This window comes from Lepisma saccharinum, chromosome 3, assembly GCF_977018435.1.
Source record: "Lepisma saccharinum chromosome 3, izLepSacc3.1, whole genome shotgun sequence".
Taxonomy (NCBI): Eukaryota; Metazoa; Arthropoda; class Insecta; order Zygentoma; family Lepismatidae; genus Lepisma; species Lepisma saccharinum.
Genome location: NC_139231.1, coordinates 101,016,317 through 101,038,404, shown reverse-complemented (window position 1 = coordinate 101,038,404; position 22,088 = coordinate 101,016,317). Strand labels below are relative to the sequence as shown.

At 37.9% G+C, this 22,088-nt stretch overlaps 1 protein-coding gene across 2 annotated transcripts; it reads left to right on the top strand.

Annotated features, from left to right (window-relative positions):
• Positions 1 to 2,816: 2,816 nt before the first annotated feature.
• On the top strand, positions 2,817 to 20,202 carry LOC145985918 (armadillo repeat-containing protein 7). 2 transcript variants are annotated; one of them, XM_083120055.1, is made up of 5 exons: positions 2,817 to 2,872; positions 6,864 to 7,009; positions 12,666 to 12,833; positions 13,589 to 13,726; positions 19,974 to 20,202. In XM_083120055.1, the coding sequence occupies exons 2-5, from the start codon at positions 6,901 to 6,903 to the stop codon at positions 20,141 to 20,143; spliced, it is 585 nt and encodes a 194-aa protein (XP_082976181.1). In that variant the 5' UTR covers positions 2,817 to 2,872; positions 6,864 to 6,900; the 3' UTR covers positions 20,144 to 20,202. The 2 variants fall into 2 exon arrangements, with proteins under 2 accessions (XP_082976181.1, XP_082976182.1); XM_083120056.1 differs by lacking the exon at positions 2,817 to 2,872 and adding an exon at positions 2,925 to 2,968.
• Positions 20,203 to 22,088: the final 1,886 nt, after the last annotated feature.

Sequence of the window (22,088 nt, the reverse complement as noted above, 5' to 3'; positions counted from 1 at the left end):
GTAAGCAAATGTGATGTAAGTGGTTGTCTTATACATAGATATTACATGAGCAGCTAACAGCAGCTTGGTGTTACATGCTAAAAACACCAAACCTACTAGCATATGCATCTGATAGCAAAAAAAAACATCTGAAAAGGTTAGGGCGGTTATGTTTGATTTATTTCTGATCTCAGATGCAGGTGTGAGTAGGTTAGGTATGTCACGGTTTGGTGCTTTTACCATACTCCAAGTTGCTGTCACTAGCTGCTTATAGATAATGCAAATGTATGTTGTTGTTTTTTTTGCCAGGTGGTGGCAGTACTAGTCCATCTTCTTGGCAACAAACAATGAATGACTGTCTGCTGAGAATTCCATACAGTATAACATGGGACATGAAAATCGTCCTTAAAGAAAAAAGAAGTAACATGTAGGCCTATCTTTTATGTTTCCGTAGTATGTGCATTCAGTCAGAAATCAAATTCATATGTACAAATGTAGCATGTAACATGACAATATTTTATTCATCAATTAAAAGTTTGGCCAAGTTCAAGGCATGAACAATTTTTGAGCACAAAAACATTCAAAAGTTTGTTCTAATAATTAGTGACATTTGTAATCCGTGAACCTTGAAGTTAATTTTCGCTAGTGATTCCAATTGTTCAGATTCTACTTTACTAGGTTTGATACTCAGTGGAGGTACATAGTGGCCCGATTAGCTGGGAATTTCTATTTATAACTGTTATCAATTGTAGTCTACTGTTTTCTTGGAAATCTACTGAAACTGAATGGTTTTCTACCAAACACCTACAGTAGATCTAATGTACAGGAAAGAGAAAAAATAATAGGCAAATAGTTCATATCTTTTCATTTTTTCATTCCACATCATATGTTGCTTTAAAGAATGGAATTCTGTTGAAGTGAAGCACATATTGTCCTCCAGTTTTTTTACATTTTCATTTAAATTTCACATTGTGTAGAACAGACCAAATAAAAACTGTTATGGACAACTCGCCTACCATTTCTTTAACATATTGGCTGTAAATATAAATTGTCATTCCTCATGATAAACGATTTGTTTTCATATCTGCTTGAAAATCTACACACAGTAGATGTTTCAAAACACCTGTTGATGTACTGAAAACAGTACAGAAGAGACACTAAAAGTGTAAATAATTTCTTTAGTATTATTTTTAATGTGTATGTCATGTGCTTAGCATAAGATGATGGCTGCTCAGCAGGGCTATTTGTGCATAAAGTTGAGTAAAGAGAAACAGTTCGTATGAAACTGGCAACGTTAATCTTAATGGGTTTGAACAGGTTAAGAAAACGTAGACGTTCCTGCTACGAACGACTAACTTAAGAAAATGTAATGCCAAACAACTAAAAATTTGACATTTGTAAAAAGAAGAAAATTGAGTTTTCACGAGATATTCAATGGGTGGATAATTTAATGGTTTCTTACTCCCTGCATTATAGATAATAATGGCAAAGCATGAAAAATCAGCTGCCCGATCCTGTGGCCGAGTGGTTAGCACATCGCGCTGCGATGCCAAGGGTCCCGGGTTCGAATCCCGGTCGGGCTTGGTTGTTTGTGAATGTCCATTCATCTATTCCATCACTCATCCCATCTTTGCAAATTAGCCAAGAGGCACAAAACGCGAAGTAAAATAAACTGGTACTACTTTACTATACCGGAGACACCTATCAATGTTTTATTTCGCAATTTTTTACATTGCTAACGTACTATTCTGCATTGCGGAACATTTCTTTAGGTGAAATAATGAATTTCTAACGAAAATAATGTCTATTTCTTACAATAATGAGTACTTACTGTTGTTCCTTATTTCCCACAAACTTTCACGGGCAGCCCCAAAAATTCACGATAGCCTCACGAACCATCACGGGGACGAGGTATGCCTACTAGGTTAGGTTAGGTTCCATTAGCACTCCTTTCGTTCAATTTAGCATATACGGAAAATACGAGAGCGTATTGTGCTCTCGTGCAGAAAGGAAATGGCGGCAGCAGCAATAGCGCGTCGAAATAGATTTTCGTAGAAAACCACATGCTTTCGCATTAAAATGGATCAAAACTACATTCCCGAACATCAACAACGCTACAGAAAATGATTTGCGTAAGTACTTTCTCCTGTAAATTTGAAGAACTCCGTCTCCGGTATAGTTAAGTGTTACCAATAAACTAAATCAATCAATCATGAAAAATCAGCTGCCTTTACATTTTGCATCATTCAATTGCAACACATAAGAAAAATAGTATTCCTTAGTTCTGCCGCATATTGTTTCAACAGTGACATACAGTAGAAGGTAAGGTAAAACCATAGGTAAAACATAGCATCTGTTATTAAATTTCGTGTATTTACACACAATTGCTTTCATTCAAAGAGTATTTTCACTTTATACAAATTACTTTGCGGTTACGCGTACATTACGATTACTTCGCAGTTTTAACAAACTAAACTAGTTTTCTGTGCATTCTGCGTAAACAAACAACTCTCGGAATCTCGAAGTACGACATGCATCGATAATGTCAAGGAAATAGCACAACAATCGATTAAAATATCGATTATTTCCATAGATATTGCTTAGTTTCGCCAAGTTCACCACTTTCCTTGTAGCCGTGCGCTGTAGACAATTAAAGATGTAGTAGATTCTTAGTAGACGGTTTCGTGAATCGCACTTTACTACATCTTTTACTACTAAAAACTACTACTTCGTTGTAGACTCGATTTTGTAGTCATTTTCGTGAATCGCCCTGCTGGGCTGAGTTGGCTGGAGTTTACGAACAGCCGTTTAGTAATCTGTGGCAGATTAGCTGGCCTGGAGTTTACGAACGAACTTATGTTTGCAGCAGCCTTTTTGTCAACTCCCATCTTGGGTACTGACTATGGCTCAAGTTCCTTTTGTTTAATTGCAGTTTCATCATGCTACGCACACCTTTTTTTTTTATATACATAGTTTGAGTTTGTTTTATGTTAGTTAATACATATTGCAAACTGCAGAGTTTTTGTGATTACTTGCTGCATGTTTCCTTGAGAATGGTTTTTCACTTCCATATACTCCTATACAAATATCAAATTTTGGTAACAGTATGGTATAGTGAAAACACATTCCACTCGTTTATTTCCTAATTATTTACATTTGTACTTACCTGTTATGCATAGCGGAACATTTTTGAACGTGGGATTTTGCTTTTTCCACTGAAAAAAGCGTAATTTTTCACATTACAAGTATTTATTGTTCGTTGATAATTCGCTTTCGTTACACACAATATGGCGGGAAATCTTGACTCACGTTGTCTATCGTCAGCTGATATGCAGTGTTCCCAAACTTATTAACTGAAAAATGCAGCACAAACTATTCACAGAAGGTTTTTAAGTGAAAAATTGATCCACAAACCATTCACAGAAGGTTAGGTTAGACAAACAGAAAATTAAATTGGAAAAAAAAACCCGCTCCCACATAATCTTGTAAAACTACCGCATGTCTGCAACATTAACAGGGGGTTACATAATTGAACGCACGGAACATTTGATTCACGTAGTCGACGGTAATGGTGGCAAGAGATATCGTGCATCGGAGATACATTAATGTCGAAAAATACATGATTTACCAGCCGAATAAGTTGAACGAAGGGGGAAAACACTTCCACAAGCTTCCAAAAGTCCACAGAAACTCATTTCCGTAAGTAGTTTCTCCTGTAAATTTGAAGAAATGTGTGTTTCACTATACCATACTGTTACCCAAATTTCTATTAGGTCCCCCACCAGAGATACTGGGGCCCAAATTTTGAATAAAATTAGAAATGAGCATTTTCAAAGCATTATAACTCAAAGAAAAAACCAAGGTAAATATGTGATATCGCCCGAATGGATTTCTTCAAATTTATAGGAGAAACTACTTACTGAAATCAGTTTCTGTAGCATTGTCGAAGTTCTTCGAGGTATTTTTTTTCGCGGAAACTGAAAACTTCACCATAGAATGCTAGAGAACAAGCAATAATCACTTTTTATGTAAGGAACTATCATTTTCTGAAATTATGCCGTTGTTTCCATTATGTACCTGCAGATGGCACGAGCGTCGAAAGTCACGCGGTCTCGCCAGTGTTTCCAAACGTGCCTTTTTCTTAAGAGATTTTTTTTTTACCTATGCTTACCTAACCCAACCCAGCCTAACCTAACCTAACCTTGCCGGAAGTGGTCCGTGGGGCTATCGTGAATGGTTTGTGGGGCTATCGTGAATGTTTTTTTGGGGCTATCCGTCAATGGTTTGAGATGACATAATGAACACGAAAGTAGGTATTTTTTGGTGAAGAAGGTTGAAACACTGCTTACCCACTCCAAATGGACAAAACACAAGCACGACGCATGGTGATCCATGACGAGTGCACTATTTTATGGAAAAAGGCATAACTTCACCTTAAAGAATCTTCCACAATGCAGAATAGATAAGTATCAATGCTAAAATTAACGAAATAAACTAGTGAGAGGTGTTCGGGCAATATCGCATATTTACCAAAACCGGTAACAGAGCTCAAATATCTACTGCCAAAACTTTCGATGTACGTGTTTGTATATGTATGTGTGTGTATCTGTTAAGACATTACTTCCCTACTAAAAAAAAAATCCTAATTCTGTTCAACCATTTTAGAGATTATGAAAAGAAAAGTACAGAACACATAAAATAAGATGGCCGCGACTATTTTCACCAGGTGGTGAGAATAGCATGTAGGAACAGTTATTTTCTGTTAGGACTGTCCTCCTCTCCAATGGTACCTAAATCATCACAATACTCCACATATGGTAAAAATCTGATATTCCCCGGACACCTATAACTTCTCCGTTTTGTCAATTTTTGACTCTTGTAGTTACCTATCTGCTTCGCGGAACATTCTTTAACGTGTATTCACGTTTTTTTTGATCGAAGTAATTGCAATTTTTTTTTAAAAAAAGTGTTTTTGTAACTGGCTATGTGTCAATGGTTTGTGGGGCTACGCATATTTTTTTCAAAACCAATTTTTAACTATTGTAACCTATACGTGACTCTGCCTAACCTAACCTTACCGGAAATGGTTCGTGGGGCTATGCGTCAGTGGTTGAATTTCCGCTATGAAACATTCCCACATCACACAAAACACCTTCCAGATGTTAGACAATGCTACAGGAACTTATTAACGTAAGTAGTTTCTTCTGTAAAAATGAAGAAATCTGTCCGGGGAATATCAGATTAGTACCCCACATATTTTCTGAGGTATGACATATTTTGTGTCATATGGTGCATTCGTTCGTCCACCCAATATCTGAAAAACTTTGATTTGTTTAAAAAATTGTAACTTTCAGCATATTTGTCATATTGGACCGTGTATCTATCAGTAAAAAAAAGAAGAAGAAGAAGCAAATCCATGACTATGAAGCAACCTGCTCTGGGTGATTTTACATGTATTGACCCACAAGTGGTTCTGATCCACTTCAAACTATAGTCCTGATTGTGCTAACTGTGCACTTCCAACTTTCCAAAACTATATTGCTGTACTGTAATATTATCAAAATACAATTTGTTTCCAACAAGTAGTGTCAAGTAATAATTCTGCCTGAAAAATTCAGTACTAGTAACATCTTTATTGGTCATGTTTATGTGGATGGAATATCAGAAAAATTCATGCAACAAGAAATAGAGAAATTTTCCAAATGTATCTGCATGCATTATGAGACTTAGACTACATGTTTTATCACGTTCACAACATTAGATATAGTTTTACTTATTTCAAACAACAAAACATTAAAAATGAACTACTAACACACTAGCATAATGCATGAAATGAGAGAGTGATTCTTACTGGATTACATATATATCATTCATTGAGAATGCAAATGTTCTATCTCCATATTGTAAACAAATGGAGATATTTTGGTTGTAGTCTATTTAGGATGTAATTGTTCATCTCTGCAATTGTCTGATGCCTACATACAACCAATATTGATATATTGAGAGTCTTTTTGGTCCATGTGCAGAATTTGGAAACAGCCACGAGAGTGCAAACTCCAACAGTCAATGAAACCTTACGGCAGTTTCCTAAACCAACTAAAAGCACCATCCGAGTATGAGATAAACCACTTGCATTCTAACCTCAGTCACTTGTGGAAGATGCTTAACAATGTATGTAACATTTGTTTGTGCACAATGCCCTGCAAATGCCACACTGTTGCTTACCCATATCTATTGAGAGTTAAATTAGATTTCACTCACAAGCTGTGTGTAAGTGAAAGTTGGGAAACCCTGAGGTCTACCTTATTTTTCAGACCGGAAGATGCGATAAAAATATATCACTTTACTTTCAAGTATTGGTAACTGAAGGGTACAAGGAATACTCATATAACTGTTGACTACTGTACACATTTATGGTACACCCGCTGCTGATAACTGAACATGTGAATTCAGACTGCAAGAAGCAGCTTTCCCTATTTACAACCATTCCTTAAGGCCAGGAAGAACAGTTTCAGTGGAAGGCCCTAAACCGCTCCTCAACCGACCTTTCCGGAGGGGAGCGGAGCTGGAGGAACAGATGTCTGTGGTCTTTGGTTCTTACTTTTGTTGTTAACAGACAAGAATTTCGAATAATAGTGGATTCAAAATAGTTGATTGATTTGCACATGTTTAAAGTCTTTTTTTTTTTATTTAAAAAGAGTATTATGAAAATAATATTGCCAAACCTGTTGCCTTCTATTCATATGCTAACACTGCTTTAGTTCTCTAGTTGTATTTGAAAATGCCAGATAATGAAATTTATTCACGAGTGACAGTGAAGTTACATGAACTTTCAGAAAGTGTATTTCTTGAAGTACTTTTTTTTTTTTTTATCTACTTTTCAGTATAAGGACAAATTTGGATATCCATGCAGTGTAGACTATGTTTAGTACACCAGATAAATTAATAAGAAGAACTGGGAAAAAAGGTGTTGGGAGATTTGATTATTTACAACAGTTAGTTCAAGAATTCCAATCCACAAACAGTGAAGGTATGTTTTGTGAAGTGTGTGTACTTTTTATTAGTATACTTTGAATATTTATCCTGCAAAGTGTCTCTTGAATTCACATATTTATGAGTACATATACTTACTAACTTAAGTTGTGAAATTCTTGATCTCATATGAAATGATCAGCTCAATTGATCCCAGAGCTACTTGGGCTATGTGATTTATCCACACTTTCTCCAAATTTCCTCAGCAGCCTCCAAAAATTTTTCAGAAAGGTCAAAATTTTGGTAATTTAGACTCTACTTACCCTTACCCCTCTAAATACAAGATTTACACTTCCAGGTGGAAAACAGGAATTGAACCTAGATTTCCTACATGGACGTTAGCTGCAATAGACTACCACTCTGTTGCCGGCCCCCGTGGCAGAGTGGTTAGCACATCATGCTACAACGCCAGGGGTCCCGAGTTTATATCCCGGCCTGGGCATGGATGTTTGTGAGTGTCCATTCATCAATTTCATCATATCATCACTCATTCCCATCTTCGCAAGTTAGCCAAAAGTGGCACAAAAAGCAAAGTAAAATATAGCAAATCAATCTAGACTACAAGAAATTTGTGATTGATGATGAACAGCAAATGTGCAATAAAACATTAAGCTATAATGTCTAATTTAGCAGAGACTGGGGACCCAGCCAGAGGCAGGAAACGGCAAAGGATGATGGTGGGGGCCAAGGTACAAATATTTTGACCTGCAATGACATTTACAAATTAAAGCTAACACCTTGTAGATACCTAAGAGTATTGGTAATTTACTTATTGCAATTTAACACAATCACTTCTCACATATCAAGATGGTAGATGCCGGAGCGTCCAATTCTTCTCATGTTTGGTTAGACTTCATTTGTAGTAGAATAAGAGACAAAAATTTCAGCAATTTATGGCATCACTTGTGCTACAAAGTTTTTGATGGAACTTATCAGTATTTAATATAAGGGTAGGGTATATCCTAGATGGCAACCATGTTTGGAACATAACCTCTATGGTCAGTTCTCCCCCCCCCTCCTGCATCATGTGTTGGGACATCGGATTGGGGTGATTGCCCAGTTGTCTTTTATATGAGTGGTTCCTCACTTTTGGCCTACCCTGTATATTCTGCTTATTTTCATCCACTTGGACATATGTATGTAGTGTGTATTCAGAGGTCAAATTTGCACAAGTTTTTACTTTCAATCTTTTTTTTATTATTATTATTTTTTTGTGCGAAATGGCACTCGACCACTATTTTTTTCCTATGAATTACAGAGAACAATACCCTAAATAAAATATCTTCATCTGTGCTTGGTGGTAAAAGTAATCAAGCCACTCATCTATAAAAATATATTAAAAACTTACGTTTTTGCGAGTATCTATGCTGCTTTCACGACGTTTCGGGACGCAACTGCTCCCTTCTTCAGGCTGTTCACTTTTGGTTATACACAATTCATAACCACGTCGACCTCTTATTATTATAGGATATGGGATTGGTTAAGTGTGTGTGGATAAAAACATTAAAAACCTAACACCCATAACTGGTGCACGTCATAGTATCACGCTGTTTTCCTGATTAAAAATTGCTCGTTGAAACTTTAAAACTAAATAGCCACGGCCCGCGTGTGCTGCAATTGCAATACTCCAAGGTTTCCTCGTAGAGCGTGGGGTTGGGTGCCTCCCCTCTCCTTCCCCTCCCCCTCTATTTCCCCTCCAGTCTTTCCCCCCACACCTCCTCCTTATCCAGTTCACGTGAAGTCAAGTGAGAATTCCTCTTCCATTTGAGCTTGGCATGCTACTTCCGGGGTTATGTTAAAACCTATTTTTACGTATTCCTTCCCATCCCACTTCTTGAACATCTTCCCACACATCTCGTCGATATTCCCATCGTCTCTGTTTAATTTATTCTCTCTTCCCTTACATATATACGACCCTTCATATACATTTCTTCTTATAGGTTTTTCCTCTTCCCTAAGTACTTTCCGTTTGGCAATGACGTGGCCTTCGTCAAGTATATGTTCGGAGAGCCCTGTCTTGGGAACCCCCTCCCTTATATCTTTGTCATGCTCTCCCCATCGAACCTTCATGCTTCTTCCTGTTTGACCCACATATTCCTTGCCACATTGGCAAACTATTCCATATACCCCCTTCATCCCTCCCTCATTTATTTCTTCCTCTTTTCCATCTTTCTTATACCCGGTGAAATGCTTTTCTAAAGTTTTTGGAGCTCGCATCCCACACTTTACACCATACTTTCTTACAAGTCTTTCAATTTTTTCCGATATTCCGGGAAAGTATGGAATGCCTATATATTTATATTCCCCCTCCTCATCTCTAACTACTTCTTCTTTTCCTTGTTTGTCTTTCTTCCTTTTATTCCTTTCTAATTCCTTCCCGTATGTGACCTTAGCTTTACGCAAATTCCCCTTTAACTCCTCTTCTCTGTATCCATTCCTCTTTCCTATTTTCATTACCCATTCGATCTCTTTACGCAAATCTGCTTGGTTGTTACATAATCTGTGAGCCCGCAAGAAGAAGTTTTGAAATACGTTATTCTTTGTTCTGTTGGCATGGGCCGATTCTTTGTTGATGTATAGATCTCCCGATAATACCTTATGATGAACCCCTGTATGAATTTTCTTTCCCTCTAAACGAATTGCCAGGTCTAAGAAATTAATCTTACGGTCATCCATCTCCTCTTTAGTAAATTTTATTCTTTCCTCTTGCTCCCCTAAGGTTACGAATAGTTTCTCTACTTCCTCCTCCTCACCAATAACAAGGATATCGTCTACGTATCTGCCGTAAAACTTAACTCCCCTGTTTATGAGGCTAAGTGCTGTCTTTTCGATAAAATGTATAAATATACTGGAGACGATTCCTGAGACTGGGTTCCCCATTGCTAGCCCTTCTTTTTGAATGTACATCTTCCCGTTTCCCCAAAAATAGTTAAACCCCATACACAGGTTAAACCATCTAACATATTCCCATGCCTCGACGACATCTATACCCCTACTCATCAACCATCTTTGCAATGCGTCAGCAGCTTTTTCTCTAGGAACACTGGGGTATAAATTTTCGACGTCAAAGCTCACCACGCGATCAGAGTTATTAATTTCTAGTTTTTCGATCTCTTCTTGACATCCACGGAGTTCCTAATACTAAATTCTGTTTTTCCCCCACTCTTTTAATTCTTTTAACTAGGGTTTTGGCAAGCCCGTAACCCGGGTGGCTATACATAGGAATGATAGGTCTAAGAGGAATCCCTTCTGTATGTGTTTTTGGAATTCCAAAAGCGGTTGGGATTTCCCCCTTTTTACACCCCTCTTTTAACTTTTCCTTTTCTACTCTTACTATAGTTATACTGGTTTCTATGCCTTTATTAATTTCTCGTCTTACTCTTTTTAATGGGTTCAAATCTACTATCTTGAAATCGTTGTTGTCAAAACATTCACCTAATTTCCTCCTATATTCTTCTTTATCAATTACAACAATCTTATTTTCCTTGTCAGATCGTATAATATGCACATTACTGTCTTTAGTCCATTTTTTAACCTTATTCAACTTTTTTATGTCTTCCTTATGCATTCTCTCCTTGTTAACGTTCCCTCCCCCGCACTTTACCCCCTTGTTATTCTCTTTTCTAATCTGGTTTTCTATGACATCATGAATTTTGCATCTCACCTCTTTCTTATCTTCCTTGTCGTCAATTACTGATATTATCCCTTCCGCAGCTATAATAAATTCTTCCTTTTCAATCCTACTTTCCCCTATAGCGTATTTTCTCCCTTTTCCCATAATTATCCTCATTTCCTTTGGAAGTTCCTTCTCCGTTAGATTCATTATGCAACCATCGGTTTTCTCCCCGCTTTCTCCTTCCTCCCGATCTTTCATTCCTACTCCCCTATAACCTCCTAATTTCCCTTTAAGCTTCTTTAATTTATTCTGAATCTTCGTTCTATGGTTATTTTTTGCAGCTTCAACGTATTTTTGGTGTCTTTCTTCAAACCTACCCCATACCGGCCCTTCTAGCAGGATGCCAAGCTCTAGATGGAGTTCTAAGCATTCTTTGTTCAACTCATTGATCGTGTGTTTCCCTGATACATTGATTTATCATCCTTATTTGTAAGTTCTTTTTCTTTATTTCTCCTCCCATTTTCAACGGTTTAAAACCCCATCTTAGAAAGTTCGGGATCACCTTCAACCTCTTACACTCTTTGAGGAACCATATTTTATTTATGTTACTATTAATCCCAACACTCATCTGTGACTTCATTAGTAGCAGAGATCCTGAGTGACATGAAACACACATTCTTCACTTACTTAAAGCAAGGGAAGATGGCCATGAAGTGTTACATTAGTGTGCTTCAGATATTACTTCCTAGCCCACCCTGGCCCCATCCTCTTTACCATCTTTTTCTGTCAGATTTAGATAAATTAATTTTGTCCAGGTTTTTATGCACTTGATGTACATTTGAGGGTACTACTTTACTATAGGGGTGACACCTATAAATCATTTATTTTGCACCTTTTTACATTGCTAACGTACTATTCTGGAATGCGGAACATTTCTTTAGGTGAAATAATGAATTTCTAATGAAAATAATGTCTATTTCTTACATTTACGAGTACTTACTGTTACTCGTTATTTCGATTCTGTAACACACATTATGGCGATAGCGTATTGGTTCATCGCAGGTTGTGAGAGTGTTTTGTCTATTTATGCAGTGTTGCAACCTTGTTCACCGGAAAATAGCTACTTTCGTGCCTGGATTTGAAATTATGCTAATACCTCGCAAACCATTGACGTTAGCCCTCCCAAACCATTTTCTATAAGGTTAGGTTAGGCAAGCATAGTTAAAAAAAGTTTAAAAATTGAAAATACTAGACATGTCATGTTATAGTGAAAACACTGTGAGTTTGAAACACTGACTATGGGGTTTACGTCATCTAACACATGGAACATTGTGCTCTCGTGCAGAAAGCAAATGGCGGCAGCAGAAACAGCATGTCGGACAGAGATTTTCGCAGAAAACAACATGCATTTGCATTAAAATGGATCAAAACTACATTCACGAACTTCCACAACGCTACAGAAAATGATTTGCGTAAGTACTTTCTCCTGTAAAAAGTAAGAAATCTGTCACCCCTATAGTAAAGTGTTACCCATTTGAGTATATATTATGATTAATAAACCTCTCATTATTTCTTTTATTTTTTAAATTTGTCCACCGGGACAAACCATGGTTTTTCCTATCCTTGCAAGTATGCAAAATCTCTAAAAAACTTGAATGCTGTTTCCATGTAAATATTTTTTTTTAATGTCAATTGTAAATGAGTTTTAAGTTCACTTTATTCAAGGAAAGACTAATCGAGACTGGACCTACTGTTTAAAGTGGAATACAAACCACTACTTGCCTCCACTTTTTTTTTTGTTTTGTTTATAGTTTATCATTTTTAGCATAAAAATAAAATAAGATTTATGTAAAAAGAACATTTTTGTTGCAGTTGAGCAAATTTCCACATTTTTATAATCTCCCTCTTAGTGTTGGTTATTCTTTCTTTAATTGTTAAGTATCAAATTGAGAGAAAAATTAGTATAATTTTTTGCTTACTTAAGAGACATTTGTGGAAAGTAATGTAATAGTGTACATATATTTGGAATTTTTTTTAGAAGCAAAGGAGCAAGTACTAGGCAATTTGGCTAATTTTGCTTACGACCCAATCAATTATGAGCATTTAAGAACTCTTAAGGTGATCGATCTATTCCTGGATCAACTTTCTGAAGGGAATCCAACATTAGTACAGTTTGCTATTGGAGGATTATGCAATCTTTCACTTGGTAAGTATTTTACATTATTCTAGTATGTATGTTATTTTGAATCACTTTTGCAAAAGAATTGGTTATATATTATTTATGTAATTATTAAACTTATTATGTTTTTATGCAGAAGTATGTTAGATTTGCATGTTCAAATATGTCACTTGGCTCGAGAATTAGAAACTTATTTCTTTCAGTGCTGCATTATCAAGTATATTTTGCTTCCCATTGTGCATTCCTTAGAAGTGTAGAGTGACTAGTCTTTTAAAGTTGTGTGTGTGGTTATCTTGGCTTGGCGAAGTTCTGGGAAATCTGGATGAAATGTTGTTGCAGGAAAAATAAAATTTAAAAAAACTTAAAATAACCATACTTTATTTTGCATCTATAAAAAGTGGTTATTTCAATCTATTTGGTGCATGTGTTCCGAAGGTTGAGAAATAAGTAGATGTCCAGTTCTGTTAATATTGTAACACTTGACTCTGCAATTTCACTGAGGCATCCTTCACCACCCTAGATGTGCATGCTTAAGAAATAGGATTGACGGCCAATGAAATGTGCAATACATCATAAGAACTTCATAGTAGGCATTCAGTAAGTTTTTTTTTATTGAATACTGTGATTTGATTGTTAATTATAATAGTCTTAATAGCCCAAGTTAGTAAGACTATAGTAAATGTGGAAATGTAGAAGCTTTATTCATCTGATTGTTTTACTTAACCCATATCTATTGAAACATATATTAATGTCAAGTTACTTACATGAAATCTATATTGCAGATCGAGAGAATAAGGCATATATTCTACATTGTGGTGGAGTAAAACTAATTGCCAGTTTATTAAGTTCAGCCAATGAAGAAACTGTACTCTCTGCTATTACAACACTGATGTTTCTTGTTACTCCAGAATCTAAAGCAGGTTAGAATTGAGTGTGATTATGTAGTGTCCTTAAACTTGCATTGGTCATGCACAGTCTCTAGTTGTAGGTGTGTGGTTTTAACGTCGTTATTTATCAATGATTGTTTTGTCAACACCCTCCCTCTGTCAAGCTGTTTCTACCCTTCCTCTTGTACACCACGATCTTTGAACTGCTAGGGAGGGCTCGAGTGTATGCAGGACTACAGGTGTATCTAATTTTTACTGAAAATCCGGTCTGCCATTCCGTGACCGACTAATGAAGAGTGCCTTTTTATATTTTATAGAATTTCAATTTTTATAGTTCTATAGATTCTCAATTGTTGAAGAAAAGATCTAATCGTATTAATTGAGGATTTGGCATTTTAAACCATTCATTTAGCATATTTTAAAAACATGGTCTGTGGCACCGTGCGCGACCATTAACATAATATTTTCGTGAGACCCATGAAGGGTTAATACAGTAGAACCAGGATTTTAGGTTTTTAGGTTTCTCGAGGGAAGGTGAAAAAAAACATCAAGTGCAGGAAAATATATACAGATGGGGAACAAAAGAGAAAATCTTTATTAATAGGGGGTTGGACCACCCTGTGACTGAAGTACACTTTGTATGCGACGTGGGATGGACGCACAGAGGTCATGCACAATGTTTAAGGGAATATGGAGACATTCTTCCTCCAGAGCAGTCTCCAATTCCGAAAGTGTGGCTGGAGGCGGACTTCGAGCACGAAGTTTGGACTCCCAAATATCCCCACAAATGTTCCATAATGTCAGGAGACTGTGGGGGCCATTCAAGATGTCCTACTTCATCGTCATGTTCTTCAAACCATGTTTGGACAGACCCAGCAGTGTGGATAGGAGCATTGTCATCTTGTCTGTCCCCAGGAAATAAAGTCTGGACAGAAGGATGGAGATGATCCCCCAGAATGCTGCGATAGTGACTGGTATTGATCTTTCCATGCAGAAAAACAAGTGGTCCCACACCATGCCAAGATATCGCGCCCCATACCATAATGGACCCACCTCCATGCTTCACAGTCGGCAAGAGGCAGTCAGGATGAAATGCATCTCGAGGCGTTCTCCACACATAAAGGCACCCCGTGGTCTGAAATAACGTGAATGTTGATTCATCAGACCAGATGACTTGTTGCCACTGCTGTGGGGACCAACTTCTGTGAGCTCTGCACCATTGGCGTCGCTTGACAGCATTACGTGATGTCACCAATCGCTTACGAATTGCCACTCGGCCATGAATGTTTGCAGCATGGAGTTCCCTTTTGACAGTTTTGGTTGAAATGGGGTCCTGGAGATGCCTGTTCATTTCAAATGTTATCTCGGATAACGATTGCTTGTGCTTTCGGGCCACTATGCGCTTCAACACCCTCCTATCCCGAGCAGCAAGCTTTGTCTTTCGTCCACTGTTGTGCTTTGAAGACGTCATCTTACCTTGTGTTGTGTACGCTGTCATAACGGCTGATACTGTGCTCCTTGCACACCCAACAAGCTTTGAGGTTTCAGTCACCGTGGCTCCAGCTGAATGTGCTCCAACAATCATGCCTCTTTGGAACTCTGTCAGGTCTGACATTGCAGTGTCTCTTGAGAGCATATGATAGACGAATGCACCACCAATGACTGCTGTTGGCAAACTAATACCGTCCCCTTCACAGCCACGAGGTGGCAGACTTCAGTGCCAGGTGGTGTTGCTGTACTGCCGGTGTGAAATGTGGCATACTTTTTCACAGGTGTTCGTATTATTTTGTCCCCCATCTGTATATATATATCATAACATTTTGCCACTGATTGGAAAGCTACATTTTAAAAGTAGCTTCACTACAATTGTGTTTACCAATAAGTAGCTTTCCTATAGCTACTCCTGTGCACTGCTTCTACTTTGGCATAAAAAATAACCCAACTATATGAATATTCCAAAGAAGCCTTTACTAGTTGTAATTACTAGATCATAGTTTCAGTTATTTATTATCATAAAATTCATAATTCAATATATTTTGATAGGAGTGTTGTGTTAGCAGCTGAGACTTATTTTTACTAGTTTTGAGAATGATTATGCCTAAGTACAAATTTGATATCAGAGTATTTCATTCAGGATGCCACCCAAATTTATGTAATTTGGTAGGATTATTTATGTTTATACAAGGGTCGTTCAAGGTTGACCGGAACTTTTATTTCTGCAGAGGAAATAGGTAGCAGAAGAAACACCAAACTATGTCAGTTTTTCAAAGTATTCTCCGTGCACGCCGAGGCACCATTGCCATCATTCTGGCAGCTCCCGAATTCCTTTGGCATAGAAAGAACTTGGTTGTTGTAGCCACTGGAGGACATCGCTCCGCAGTGCTTCGTCTGTCGTGAATTTCTTCCCTCCCAGATGGTCTTTAACCACTTGCCTTACGACTTTTTTTCCAAATTGATGTCAAAATTTTACTTTTTTTTATTTTATATTTTACTACTACTTTACATGCAAAATTACATTAACAATGATTTTTGGTACAACAATCAAAAATAATCAAAATATTCTACTCCAAATAGGCATTCCTTTATTAACCCGAGTATACTCGGAGCTGTTAAATGTGATATGAATTGTGATATTTACTAACAATAATGCAACGAACAAAATGGTATGTTGTTTATGTTATAAATGATATAATATTGATTTCAAAAGACAAAAGAAGTAATTATTATTTTCACAAACCATTCACATAATTACTAGCCCGAGTAAACTCGGAGCAACAAATTTTCTTTTTCATTTGAAAATGTTCGTTTTACCAACGTTTAGGTGTTCTGCTACCTGTAGCATTTCACTTCAGACACTAGGTGCTGTGTGGTATACATGGAAACAGGGCACTACACACAAAGCCACATTACAGTCAGGACAGTAGAAGTGGGATTCCCTTCTGATTTTTTTGTCCCGGGCATCACGTACTCTTGAACACATATAACACTGCTTCGTAGGATTTGATTTCTTCGGAGTGGGTGGCAAATACTTGAGGAAATGATGACCTGAAAGTCGTAGTGGACTTGGATGTATGCTTGGTCGTCCAAATCTTGGTGACAGTGATGGTGTGTGGTTCTGCTTGATCAGGTCATTCACAAGTTCCAGACGGAATTCCAGGTGTGTTTTTGTTCCACCACACTTTGTGTACAAAACAAACGAGTTCCATATGGCCAGATCAAGAAGGTGTAGGAAAATCTTCTTATAGTATTTTTTGCCACGCTTTCTGGGTGTTGCATAATCAGCAAGATGCTGATCTACCCTATCCACCCATAGTGTCATTATAGTCGATAACAACCCGAGGTCTATATTTTGCTTCTCCCCGCCTCTCTACTTTCACCATATCAACTGTGTGTACACTCGACAATAGACCAACATATTTTTTGTCGTTCCACTTCATAACTGTTACTTTACCCCTCCTGAAACCTATGATTCCTCCCTTTTCAACTCGTGTATCTTTCAGTTCCTTTGCTAACTCTTTTCTGTTTGTATTTAGTGTACCATAAACGTCTGTCTTGTTTGATATAAGAATATCTGCCAGCTGGGGTGAATTGTAATAATTGTCCTTGTTACGCTGAATCCCTGGTTTAGAAGAGGATGTAAGAGAGACATAACAACACGGGAAGACACCGGTAAATCTTTGTATTCTTCCATGAAGTGTGTATCTTTCCCAGTGTAAACAATTATATCCCAAACATAGCCACTTTTTGATTCACAAAGCATATACGACTTTATCCCAAACCTCGCTCTTTTTAGTGGTATGTACTGAATCCAACCCAACCTTCCCTTGAACATAAGAAGACTTTCGTCAATAGATAGTTCTCTTTCTGGTGTTACAAGTGTTTGAAATTTCTGCCGCAGATGTTCAATAACGGGCCATATTTTATGTAGCTTTGGATTTGGATGGGTTGCTGCATCATAGGTTTGATTGTTTGAAAAATGAAGGTACCTTTTGATCTCAAGGAAACGAGGGTAGCTCATTGTTTGTGAAAAAAATGGAGTTAGCAACAATGGATTTTTTGTCCAATAAAACTGTAGGTCGGGTTTCTTTACAATGCTTTGTAGTATTGTAAGAGCAAGGAAAATTCGCATTTCGTTCACACTTACTTGATTCCAAGTTGCATTCCCTTCTTGCACTGCAAATGTGTTCGTTTCATTCACTATTAGAGTCACAATATCATTATCAATGTACTGTTCGAAAAATTGTATCAAGCCCTTAATTTCGTCTACATCATACTTGGCACGTGGTTGAGCAGAAAACGGAAAGCGTGGTGGAGCTGGTGCTGGAGATTCAGGATCAAGTTCTTGCCACACTCGTACAGATGTCAAACTAACATCAGAATGCGAACTTTCGATTGAAATATCATCACAGTCAGTTAGCGTTGTTTCACTGCCACTAGCACTTACACTACACTCTGATGCACTTATGTCTGTGCTTATATCACTCATTTTGCTGCCAAAAGGATGAGAAAGTTCCAACCGAATCAACGCTTCCGAACAATGCATTCTTGCAAGCAACCGAATGTCACGCAATGCAGAAAAGCTGTTGTCTTTCTTCACTTCTTGGCGCCTCAAGGCAGGCACAAAAATTAGTGCACGCTCGAGACATCTGTTGGCCGGACTTGCAACTAACTCCACCTGCCCAATTCATCATGAAAGTTCCGCCCGACTTAGTACGGGCCGGTAAAAAAATTACATTCAAACTCCTCAGGTTTCCGAGATAACTCGGGATAATATTTTGCCGGAAGAGTACCACATCCGAGATAATTCGGGTTAGTAAGCCAAGTGGTTAAGGGGTGCAAACAAATGATAATCACTGGGGGCTAAATCCGGACTGTAGGGGGGATGGGGCAGAACTTCCCAGCGCATGTCGGCCAGAGTTGTTGTTGTCACATTGGCCGTGTGAGGGCGGGCATTGTCATGGAGAAGAATGACATTTCCAGACAACATCCCAGGTCTTTTCTTGCGAATGGACTTTCGTACAGCACCACTCAACAATGTGGAGTAATACTGGGAATTAATCGTGCTCCCTTTGTCCAGAAAATCCACATGGATAACGCCCTTCATGTCCCAGAAGACACTTGCCATGATCTTTCCAGCGGACGGCTGCGTTTTGCTTTTCTTGGGGGGCGGGTAACCTTTATGCCGCCACTCCATGCTGCGTCTTTTGGTCTCTGGGGTTGAATTATGCAACCATGTTTCATCACACGTGATGATGGATTGCAACAATTCATCACCTTCTGTTCGAAACCGATTCAGAAGCTGTTCACCACTTCTGATCGAATGTCAGCTGACGGGGAACTCACCTTGCACAGATTTTGCGGAAGCGTAAGTGGTCGTGAATGATTGCAACACTCCCGACACTGATATGCACCTCGGCAGCAATACTCGCCGGTTCTCAAGAATCATTTGCTCAACACGTGTGATATTCACTGGTGTGACTGCAGTCGGGCGAATGTGTCCATGCGCTTCATTTGTCACCAGCTCCCGTCCTTCGCGAAACTGCTCACACCATTCGTACACTCTTGTCCGCGACATCGTTTGTTCACCATACTGTGCTTGCAATCGTCTTAAAATCTCAGCTGGTTTCACTTTCTCCTTCACTAGAAATTTGATTACACACCGCTGCTCCACAGACACACTGCTTGCCGCCATGTTCGCTGCAACTGCTGCGCATGCGCGAAATAAATCATGCCGGGCGCTAGTTACTCGCGAAGGAATACGTTACGTCACCCGCACGTTTCATCATGATCCGCCTATTCATCGATTTTTTACGTACGAAAATCCCAGTCAACCTTGAACGACCCTTGTATATCAACATATTTTTATTAGGAATGATTATTTCATTTTTAATAGATGAACGTGAAGGTATTTTGAACGAAACATGTCAATGGAAATTTTTTGCTCACCGACTACTTCAATGACATGTGTGAACATGATGGCTATCAAGATTTTCTGAATAGCAAGACAATTGTGATAATTGATACCAAGATATCTGAATTTTCTAAATATCTTTTCATGTGATGTTTAATGAAGTAATAGGGGGAAAACAGTTTATTACATATTCTTTACTCGAAAGTGGAGTCTTTTGAAGCCCATATTAAGTTTCGAGTTAGTGGCATTTTTCTTTTATACTGTACTATAAAATTAATTTTCTCTTCAATCATTTTTTTTTTGTGTGCATTTTTGAGAAATTTCGTAAACAGGCTTGTTCTTTCTACTAAAAACATGCTTTCGTTTCAGAAATAGCATCTTTGGAGATAATAGATTGCATGCTTCAGTTTTCCAAAAGCAAGAATGCTCGACTATGTAATCTTGCTAAAATTTTCTTGGAAGATTACTGCACCAGTGATGAAGTTAATTTGATCAAAATGCACCTGCAAAATATGCCTACACATACAGAATCCTCATAAATGTCTTCAGCTGGAGTACTTGTACTTTAAGGTGTGGTAGATTATTTTTTATTAATATATGCAGAACACCAATTTTCTGTTCCCAGATTTTATAATCTTTTGTCACCTGAAAAAAAGTAAAAATTGAGGCTCCACTGTGTATGCTAGCATTTGGTGACATGGTTCCTATGATTTTTATTTATTTAATACTCGCAACTGCTGTATACATGCCATTTTAAATATGGATGTTACATATGATCACATTTTGAAATTTGCTGTTGGCTTGAGAACATGGACAAATATTTGAGTAAAATGTAAGTTTTTTGGAATCACAAAATAAAAGTTATGGAAAAAAATATGATTTCTTTCCTTTCCAAAATATGTCGTTTTACATATCAAAATGATGATTACTGCATAATATTTAAGATGACATCAGTCACAAGTCTAGCTGCTACAAAAATTAAGAAAAGATTTACTTAAAAATTCCTCTGTGACTTTTGATCCCTTTGTCTATTACCCAGATGTAATATCTCAACAACAGATGGTCAAAGAAAATAATAGAATTGTTGATTTTTACTTACCTTATCATGAGGTACATGTGTGCCAGGTTCACATATGTGCATAAGTTAAACTGGAACTTTGTCCCTGGTGGCCACCCTGTAAAAACATTGTTAGGGGGGCACTGACCCTCCAAAACGTTCACATGACCCTGGCAAACTGTTCTACATTTGATGAAAATGTTACTTTCATGACAAATATTACAAAATACTAGGTTGTATCAAAAAGTAAGGTGAATTTGTTTGTAAAACCCAGAGTTTTTTGTGTAGCTAATTAATTTTTTGTATGTCTCAGATACCAAGGTGATGCAATTCTGACGGCAATTACGGTCTTGTACGTCAACCCGTTTGGTACCTAGAGCAATTCAAAGATGGCGCAATGACTTGAATTTTCAATTTATTGAAAAACGTGCATAGAAAAAATATGAAACTGTAGTATGTTTGACACATGGTATCACACTAAAATTCGACATAGGAACCACTGCCTTCGTGGGCATATCATGTGAGGTGGGTCAGGGAAATGCCCATTCGGTGGTGTTTTTGGTCCTCACTCAGATTTTTGGACACCCAGCGTGCACACACTTTCCTGAAGCCAAGTCTGTCATGGACGATACTCCACACTGAACCATATGAGATGTTCAATGCATCATCAATGTCATGCAACCTGACTATTCTGTCTTCACGAATTATCACATCCACGTCTTGCACATTGCTATCGGTGATGGACGTTGCTGGTCTGCCACTTCTGTCATCATCTGTCACACTACTCCTACCACTTGCAAATGAGTTACACCACACATACACTTGTTTCTGCGACGTAACACTCTCTCCATAGACCTCTAACAATTCACAATGAATTTCAGATGGTTTCTTTCCCTTGACCAATAAAAAACAAATAACACTGCACACTTCTTCCTTGAGTAATGTTCAAGTCGTTCCGCCATCTTTGAATTGCTCTAGGTACCAGATGGGTTGACGTAGAAGACTGTAATTGCCGTCAGACATGCATCACCTTGGTATCTGACACATACAAAAAAATTTATTAGCTACACATAAAACTCTGGGTTTTTTCCAGACAAATTCACCTTACTTTTTGATACAACCTAGTAGTTTTTCAGTAAATTTTTCTTTCAGTTAGAAACACTGAATTTGAGTGGCACGAACCCAAAACCCATTTCTTTCTCGTTTTTCTGGTTCTAGCTATAGTGGATGTCAGTGTAGGAACCTATTATAGCACTTCGTTGTTTCTTGGAATTTTGAGGAAGCGGTCTTTCCACCGCTAGCAGTCGCAGGTCAACAACAGGCAGGGTTGGGCGTTGGGTGTTGCCGTTGCATCCAAACAATGTTTCGAGCTTAGAGTAGTTTGTGACCAGATTGAAGATCAACCGCTTATGCAGTGGTAAACCACA

Coding starts and splice junctions, on each gene's coding strand:
- LOC145985918 (XM_083120055.1), top strand. CDS start 6,901: ATGTTTAGTACACCAGATAAATTAATAAGAAGAACTGGGAAAAAAGGT. Junction 7,010..12,665: donor CCAATCCACAAACAGTGAAG/GTATGTTTTGTG, acceptor AATTTTTTTTAG/AAGCAAAGGAGCAAGTACTA. Junction 13,727..19,973: donor TACTCCAGAATCTAAAGCAG/GTTAGAATTGAG, acceptor CTTTCGTTTCAG/AAATAGCATCTTTGGAGATA.